Source organism: Mus pahari, chromosome 14 (genome assembly GCF_900095145.1).
Source record: "Mus pahari chromosome 14, PAHARI_EIJ_v1.1, whole genome shotgun sequence".
Classification (NCBI taxonomy): Eukaryota; Metazoa; Chordata; class Mammalia; order Rodentia; family Muridae; genus Mus; species Mus pahari.
In genome coordinates, this window is record NC_034603.1 from 28,084,830 (window position 1) to 28,094,372 (window position 9,543).

General features: G+C 48.0%; 1 protein-coding gene across 1 annotated transcript in view; it reads right to left on the reverse strand.

Moving 5' to 3' along the window:
- Pemt (phosphatidylethanolamine N-methyltransferase) overlaps window positions 1-1,713 on the reverse strand; it is a 73,332-nt gene extending 71,619 nt beyond the window's left edge. The window contains exon 1 of the mRNA XM_021213485.2: window positions 1,569-1,713. Coding sequence (XP_021069144.1) covers window positions 1,569-1,664 — 96 coding nt within the window. The 5' untranslated portion in view covers window positions 1,665-1,713. The remainder of the gene's footprint in view (window positions 1-1,568) is intronic.
- Window positions 1,714-9,543: the final 7,830 nt, after the last annotated feature.

A 9,543-nucleotide genomic window follows, 5' to 3' on the forward strand; every position in this document is an offset into this window, starting at 1 on the left:
GAGAGAGAGAGAGAGAGAGAGAGAGAGAGAGAGAGAGAGAGAGAGAGAGAGAGAAATCCTTGGAAATAGGAAGCCAACTGTGCTGACCAGGCTGTGATAGAAAAAACACACTGTTATTCAACAAAGGTCATCCTGACCTATCTCCTGAAACAGCCCCAGTGGCTCTCCAGCTGTCTGAGGCTGGGCACATGCAGGATAGGGGAACCCACTGGAACTGAGTGGGAAGGAGGATAGGAAGGCTTCACACCCAGGGAGCCATCCCAGCCAGGAACACTTCTTGTCTCTTGGCCCTAGACCTATCACACAGGCCTTGTTTCTATCACCCTGGGATACACCAGGAACCCTTGGGCGGTGCTACACCTGCACTCTAGCTTGTCCCCACACATCTTCCCCTTTCCCAAGTTCAAGGTTACCCAGCACTCTTGCCTTATGTGATGCACTGGGTTAGAGAGCATGATTCAAAAGAGCAGAAGCTTGTGTAACACTTGTCTCATATGCCCAAGAAATAAAGGGGGTAGTGAAGAGAGTATGGGGGAGGGGGGTTGGTCTGCCTTATGCAAAGGCTGAAGATGCACTTAGGACTTGCCATTCATCTAACTGGATGGAGTTATGCTTCAGTATGAAACAGTCTAAAGGAGAAAACTACTCTCCAACGTCCACAGCCCATCCATCCACCTTAACTGTCCTTCGTGGACCAGTGGATAACTGTCTCCTGTCCCTTCCTGTGTGCCTGCTGTCCCTCCACAGCACCTGTCCCACCCCAATTCCTTATCACTCATTGCTTACATTTCCATTCCCTTCCTGCTTCTCTTCACCTGCTACTCTATAAAACAGTTTCCTCTCCTTTCAAGAACTACGAAAGCTCAGCGGTAGCCTGCTCTCATCTGTCCCAGAAACCGGACCTCAGCAGTCTCTTTGTGATATTGACCGTATCTAAATAAATGAGTTTGTGCACACTGAGCAATACAAACATGGAATAAATGAAACGCACTTCATTTATTCCAGGCTGCTTCTGGCAGAGATCTTAGGCTCTGTGAAGTATGTCTGGTACAAAAGAGGGAACACACAGGAGAGGAGAATCAGATAGGATCAGTAGATGCCTGTGAGTTTGCGGTAGTCAGCGAGGATCGAACCAAATCCAAAGGTGGCACCAGGGATCCTGCCACACATCTACACAGCATGCACTCTAACTTAGTTAGCTCCTACTCTCAACTCGTACTCACATTCTGGACATCCACGCAACTTTGTCTACACAACTCCAGGAACTCACAAGCAAAAACCCCAAACTCACACTTGACCAGAGACTTACAGTGAAAATTTCCCAGCTCTACACAATCTACACAGGCTATACAACACAAGCTACGACAAACTGAGATAACACAATTCGCGCCTGCTCCCCACCCACCTCCCCGTAAACCCTACCACCAATCGTGCGTGCGCCCCTTTCCTTCAGGCTCCGCCCAGCCCATCGTTGCTTGGGAACAGGGTAGTCCCGCCCATCAAGCGTTGAAGGCGGCGCCCGCCCGCTCCGGCCTCAATCCTCCCCTTTCTGTAAAGCGGAGCTGTACCTGCCTGAGGTCGATATTACCGAGGCCTCCACAGCAGTCGTGCTCCGCTACCGGGCTGCTGATAAATGCAGTTGCCGGGCTCGTATTTTCTTCCATCACGCGAGCCCCCTCAGGAGGTGCCACGTGGGGGCCTCGCCCCGCCGCATGGCCGGAGAGCGGGCCCCTTGGCTTTTAGGGAAGCGCGGCCAGCCGGGAGGCTTGTCTGATGTACCTAAGGTCTCTTGGCCTTCTGGGAAATGTAGTTTCCGGACACTGCCTCGTGGGGCGCACTTCCAGGTCTCAGGAAGGGGAGAACTACAAGTCCCAGAGCACTATTGGAGAGAGGGGCTGGGGCACAGTCCCTTAGAACGAGGCTCCTACCCTGCCATCCACTCTCCAGCCTAGCTCGCTTCCCACTGAGATAAGATAAAAAGACACGGACATATATAAAAAGGGAAAGGAGTCTCTGACTTCAGAATCTGGTTGTAACACTTTTGCCAGCTGAGAATCAAGGATTTCTTACTGTGAAACTTACTGTGAAAGTTGCCTACTTAGAGATAGTGTTCTTCTTATATGGATTATTTTCAAATAAGAATGTTAAAATAGCAATGCAACGACCTTTAAGGCCTAAGAGTATATGGGCTTTCTCCTTTTCCAGTTATAAACCTGTGCAATCTTCTAGGATTCTCACAAATTTCACTTACAGTAAAAGATATGTCTTGACTCCTTGTGCAATACATGTTATTTTACCAGATTATAATTCTAACCACATCTGGAACCACCCTATGATCTTGTTTATCAGTGGAGGGTGTTTCTTAGCAACCCTTTTAATATGTAGCTTGAAGCCAGACATGCCTTTTAGCCCCTCACTCAGGAAGCAGAGGCAGGCAGATCTCCAGGGCCAGACTGGTCTACAGATGGAATCCAGGACAACCAGAGCTACACAAAGAAACCCTGCCACATAAACAAACAAACAAACAAATGAAATGAAATGTAGCTTGAGAGTCACCAACGTGGCATATATGGCTAGAACAGGTTAAATGTGGCTCTCCTCTGAGAAGGCCATACCTCACTTTTCAGTGCCTTTCTTCTTCTGAGCACCTCTTTTTATTCATCCCCATGGTTATATCTATATTAAACCTTCTTCCCAATAAATTCTGCTTTAAACTGGCTTCTCCTGCAATTCTTTTCCACCATGAGAGATGGTCCCGAAAGGGTAGGAAGCTTAGCTCCTTCTGTAGACAGGACTCAAAACTGGAGCGGGGGACCAGAGATATAACTTTATGTACATCCTCTGCAATCTTGCCTTTACCCCAGGCCAGTGTCCCTCACCCCCACCCAGAGATAGTGCCAGGCCAACCACAGCTTCCCTACACCAACACTGCTTCTCTGGGAGCCCCAACGCCCCGGAAGCCTTTGACTCAACCAGAGACCCTACTCCGCTCATTCCTTCATAGATTTTCTTATTCACTCATAAGGGTTTGCTGAACATGCCTGCTGCTGGTGGTGCTATGGACAGCAACGCAAGATCCCTGACCTCAATGCTTCCAGAGATAAAAGACAAAACAAATGGGTATAGCTTGAGTAGTATAGAAAGAAAGACTGGAGGCTGGGCCAGAGAGTAAGAAAGAGCCCTGCCCTAGAATGCTAAGAGGAGGTGCCAAGTATGGATGTGCTGGCACAGGGCAAACTAGCAGGCACCTCAGCACTGAGAAGGCTTTGAGAATGGGGAATACAGCTGAGCTCTACATAGCAATGGAATGTGGGGAGCAAGTAGGAGTTCAGGTGAGTGGGTGCCAGGAGGATTCCTTTTGTAGCTAGTTAGATATATGGAGAAATAGAATCCAAAATTCTAAGATTGGCTCAGGCACTCAGCCAGCCCAAGGCCAGGCAGGTCATCAGCCACCTCAGTTACTTCCTAATTCTTTGTGGACCATTTCCTTGCAACCCCGGCAACCTCTTCCCCTCCTCACCCCACACCCCCACTATCTCCTCCACTCTCACCCCACACCAAGTATGGTGTATCTTCTGGCTTGGTTCTATGGGACCACCTCACAGGTGGTCTCAGTCTTCACAAAATGGCTAGGATGGGACAAGCAGACCAAGGAGGCACAAGGGACACTGGCATTGAAGGACACATAGTAGCTCTGGATGGAACCAAGGCCAGCTTTCTCTTACTTAGGAATAGAGAGAGTACACATTGTAAGACCCATCACAAAGGAACTGACCTATGGGAACCAGCACTGGTCACTGCTGGACTGGGCACAAAAGGCTCAATAGCTGTTTTCTGATTGACCACTGCTGCTCACAAAGATCAGGAGCCTAGCTCTGCTCTGTATTACAAGAAGGCCTTCTAGTAGGCAAAGCTTCTATCTGGAGGTCTCCTAGCTGGCTCCCCCTATATCTACCAGACATGCTCTCCGTCAAAGACCCAGTCTTCTCAACTTCTAAACACCTTTAGCTGTTTTATTGAACTGTGCTTGTGAATTTCTGTTTGCTTTTTCAGGGGACAGAGAAAAGTAAAGGTTAAAGGTCCCATTAAGAACTGATGAAATCTATTTCTCCACCTTCCCAGATCACCCCACTAGAGAGGCTCCTCTCCGATGCCATGGAAGCCAAACTTGCCACTTGAAATGCAACCAGGGTTCAAGTCACAAGCCCAAAGATGATCATTTGAGGCAGAAGCTTTTGCCTAAGGCCATTGGAAGCCTCTACATCTGAGCTTGCGGAGACATTATCCAGCTAACCTCCAGCAGTGGGAATTTTCTTCCATGGCTTTTTTGATGAATGAAGAGCACTCTGTTCACGATCCCTGAGTGATGGGAGGCTCACCACCTCAAAGTAGTTTGCTTCTGTTGAGGTGTTCATGATACCTGATTACTCCAGTCTCCGTTCTTGAAGTTTTAGTAGATGGGCCTCTTTTCTATCTTTACAGTTCTCTCTGCTTTTTCATACTTGAGAAGCCATTCAAGAGAGAACATCTAGTTGGCTCCAGACCGTCCTTTGATCTAGAGGTTTTCTCCATGATGCCTTCCCTTGGTGTTAGACCTTAATGTAGCATCTTCTCGTGGGGAGTCACAAAAAATAGGCCTATACTGATCAAACTATTGTTGCTATTTGAACACCATTGGTGAATTTCCCAGCTCACAATCTTATTTTCTGTCCATAAAATGAACGTCCTGTCTTGAGCACACTTGTAGTACAGTGCACAGGCTCTGCAGAGGTCAGGATTAGGTGTGGTGGGGAGGCCCTTCCAGAGCAGAGATCATCTGGAGATGCATGCCCGGCAGAGCTCCCACATGTTCCCTTCCACCTTGGGCTTGGAAAGTAGCCCTTTCCCCAAGTTACCTACATGGTGGCAGAAGGGCACAAGAATGAATTCCCCTGAAACCCCGTTCTCCACAGCATCAACCAGCTGAGGAACCTATCAGAAGCATTGTTGCTGGTGGGTTTCTCTGCACCTCAGCCTCCAACTCACACTAACCCTTGCTTCCTGTTGGCCTCCTGGTTCCTCCTAGATGCATTGTGTTGGGTGAATAAGAATGTTCCCCCAGCCTCCCACCCCACTTAGGTTCCTATATTTGAATGTGTAGTCAGCAGGGAATAGCACTTTGAAAAGGATGTGGAGGTGTGGCCCTGTTGGCGGAAGTATGTCACTGGAGGTTGGCTCTGAGGTTTCAAAGCCCTCACCGAACTCAATGTCTCTTTCTCTCCTTCTCAAGCACCCTGTGTGTCATACCTCCCACCATGATGATAATGAACTAAGCCTCTGACACTGCAAGCAAGCCCCCCCCCCAATTAAATGTTTGCTTTTATAAGAGTTTCCCTGGCCATTGGGTCTCTTCACAGCAGTAGAACACTGTCTGAAACATATCTTAGCCATGTGTTCACACCAGGGTCTCTGCATATTCTCTTCCCTCTGCAGGGGTGCTCCTCCCCAGATTTCTCATAGAGCCTTTCCTCACCTCTCCAAACTCCACTTAGGTGTCCCCCTTCCACACTGCTGTGTACGCTGACCCCCCCAATGCACTCTGTGCCCTTGGCCACTTTTGTTTCTCCCCACATCCCTGTCATTGGCTAGCTCCACAGATCTATTTCTCCAGCCCTTTATTCTGGGAAGGCCCACGGGATGTGCACTGCACCAGGGCAGTGGTTTGATATCTTCCCTGGGTACCTCAGCCCGTGCCTGACACAAACCAGGCACCAAATAAGCAATGATGGATGCACACTTCTGCCACTCTAAGCTGAGGGCCCTGGGGCAAGGCAGCTTTCTGGGCCCTAGTGACTCTGTCTATAGAATGGGCAGTAGGGCTAGGTCTATCATCCAAGTTGAAAACCAAAGACGCAGCGGTGGCGCACGCCTTTAACAAGGACAGCCAGGGTTACACAGACCAAATAAACAAATAAATGAAATGAAATGAAATGAAAAGAAAGAAAAGAAGAGAAAGCCAAAGTCACCTCTTGCCACTGAAATGTTGGCCCTGCCACATTCTGGCTGTGAACCCTGGGGAAACTGGGGAAGTGACCTGTTCTCTCTGACTCTCAAATTTCTAACTGTGGAAAACCAATCAGAGCTCTGGCAGAATGCTTTTCTGGTTCCTAGAATGCAGCAGCCAAAACAGACCTTGTACCAAGCATGAGGCAGACTTTGGTCTCATGGCACGACCCATGGCATGGCTCCCTCTGACACACAGTGGGGCTACAAAGAGGGAATTGCAACACTTTCTTAGGTGATCTTGTTCCATACGGTTGCATATGTGTGTGGCCGGTTCATTTTGGGGTGCTGTTTGGTTTGGTACACAGAGCTGGGGATCAAACCCATGGTCTCTGCTAGGCAGGTGCTCAATACTACACCCCAGACCTTTTTTTTTCCCAGAAGACACATACTTTAAGGATGTTCTATCTCAAAGTTTTTGAAGCCACAAAACAACACTCAAGAGTTATCCAGTGGGCTCCCTGCACCTCCCACCCGATTTGCCTCTGCACTTCTTGTCATATGTTTCATCCACTTCTGATTTTATATTCTGTTTTCTTGCTAACTGAGGTGAGTTCACTGGGATTTCATGAACTGACATTCTGTCAAGCACAATGTTCAGGACTGGAGGTTACAGAGACACAATAGTGTCGGCTGGCATACAGCCAGATCCACACGGAAACGGTCCTGATCATATGCAGTTCTGAGATCCACAGTACAGGTCACTGATAGCCTGCTTTATTCTGTCTTTGTCCCTAGAAATATACTGGGGGCAGGGCTGGGCATAGTGACACATACCTTCAATTCTAGCACAGGCAGGTGGATATCTGTTAGAGGTCAACTCGGTTTACAGAGTGAGTGCCAGGGCAGCCAGGGCTACATGGTGAGACTGTATATCTGGGGAAGGGGGTAGGAGGAGGGGAGGGAGGGGGGAGATGGAGAAAGAGAGGAAAAGAAATGTACAGGGAAGGCAGGTGTTGAGAGGCTGAGAATAAAGGCACTTGCCACCAAATTGCTCAAAGGACTGGGTGCAATTTCCAGGATCCACTAGTTGAGAGAGAGATCCAGATAACAGTGTTCCCTGGCCTCCACATATGCACTGTGTCATGTGTGCACATGTATACATGCATGTGCATGCACACATGTGCTCACGTGCACATACACTAATCAATTAATTAACCAAATTTAAAGAGGAAGGAGGAGGAGGAGGAGGAAGAGGAGGAGAAGAAGGAGAAGGCGAAAGAGAAGGAGAAGAGGAAGAGGAAGAGGAAGAGGAAGAGGAAGAGGAAGAAGAAAGACATCAAAAATGGGTTGTAGCACTTGTCTATACTCCAGCCCTTGGGAGGCTTGAAGCTTGGGGGCCACAAGTTCCAGGCTGGTCTCCACTAATGAACGGGATCCTGCCTCAAACATAGTATTTTGGAGGTTGAAGAAGGGTGTCATCAGCTTCGGAAAGCTCCAGCCAGGGGTCCTGAGGTTTGTCACAACCCACTGAGTGCTCTGACTCTCTGAGTCTCCCCACAGCCACCCTGTCACAGGCTAGGAATATACCATTTCTCTTATGTGTGCTTTTGTTTGGGGGTTGGGTTAGGTCTTCATAATGCTTTGGTTGTTTGGTTTGGTTTGGTTTGGTCTCTGACAGGGTCTCAGGCCTGGCTGGCATAGAATCCCCTATGTAGCCAGATTGGCCTTGAATTCTTGGTAGTCCTCCTGCCTTTGCCCTCTGAGTGCTAGGATGACAGACATGTACCCCATGCCAACCTGTGCTGTTCCTTTTGGTCCTCAGACACAGTAAACAAGGAGGCATCCATCACCTACCCTCCCGGACCCACACTTGGTGGGTACACATTAACATTGGCACAAGCTGCTAGCAGGAAAAAGGAAATCACATATCCTGGGGCTAAAAGAGACATCTCTGCAACTTCCCAGAAGTACCAGGCTTCGTAGGTGACTTCAGGTATGACCCAGGGGCAACCTGCGAGGAAGGCCTCCGACACTGCAGGGATGGGCCCAACTGCTTTCGCCCACCTGTCCTGGTCCCCAGCCCTGCCTGGTTCTCCTGGGCCTTACCTCTTCACCTGTAAGTTAAGTGCCCAGAGAGAGAGGCTTTGGTCCCCAGCACAAGGGTGATCAGGCTCAGGGTACTTGACATAAGCCAGGGCAACTTCACTGTGTTTTGCATAGCCTGGAAAGGGTAAGATATTAAACACTCCTGCCCCTCGCCCCTGAAATAAGACTTTACATGCCTGTCTAGCTGTCTCCGAAGAGGCCAGTTGAAGACAGCCAGTATGTACTGAAGTTTCCAGGAAAAAAAAGTTACAACTACGTTCAAGGTTCTACAGGGCTGATTGACCGGTTGTGGATTTGTGGTTGTGAAGAGTTGGAATGCTGCAAATCTACAACCGAATTATCTTGCACCATCCTTTGTCTCCTTAGTAGCCATTTGTTTCATACTCTTATCTGACATAACATCCCTGTCACTACTGTGAAACCTTTTGAAGCATATTATTAACAGACCACCAGCTTCCACCAGCCTGAATCTAAGAATGCATCAGATAACATCTGAGGGTGACAGCTGTGAGAACAAGAATTCCTAGAAAGAAGTTATATCTGCAAGGGCCGACTAGACCTTCAGCGATGTAGAAAAGTTGGAATGTTGCAGGTCCAGAACCTAATTACGGTTTATCTGGGACCATCTTTAGCCCCTAAATAACTATCCCTTGCCTATCTTTCTGTCAGACGTAGCATCCCGTCACTAGCAGGTAAAAAATCTTTTTGAAAATGTATTTTTTTTTTTTTTTAAAAAAAATCACTTTTCACCATCAAAGGGTGAAGCACATCACTGATAGTGTCTAAAGGTTATAGCCGGGTTCTTTTTATGTCCTTATAATCCCCTACCTGGCACGTCCAACAATGTATTTGAAGAGTGTCTTGATTTGTGAATTTCCTTGTTCTGTTACCATAAAAAGTTCTGACCCCAGCCCCTCGTCAGAGCATGGCATCCGGGGTGAGGTGGAGCTGTGCTCCAGGCCATGGTCACTTATATTTGGCTCCAGAATAAATGAGCCCTTCTCCCTTTTGTGATTAGGATTGTGGTTTTGTGTCACCAGCAGAGGCTTCCCACCAATGTGTTTGAAAAGCACCTTGATATATATATATATATATATATATATATATATATATATATATATATAAATTCAATCTATAGATTCCTTTTGTTCTGCAACTGTAAAGGCACCATGAAACTGTTTTCACATTGGAACACTTTATCTGGGGTAACCCAAATCCACATTCCGATATCTGGCTCCAGAATAAACTGTCTCATGTTCCCTTTGAGGCTGGTACCAGGTTTACACGGACACTAGATAGTGACTTGTAATGTCAGAACTGCATCCTGTGTGCTCCATGAACTGGTCCACTCACCCCAGCATGCTGTTGATAAGCATCCCTCTGGACCTTCCAGGAATCCAGCTTACCAATCAGCAAATGAGGCTCAGCAGTCTGCGTGACGCCCCAGTAAAC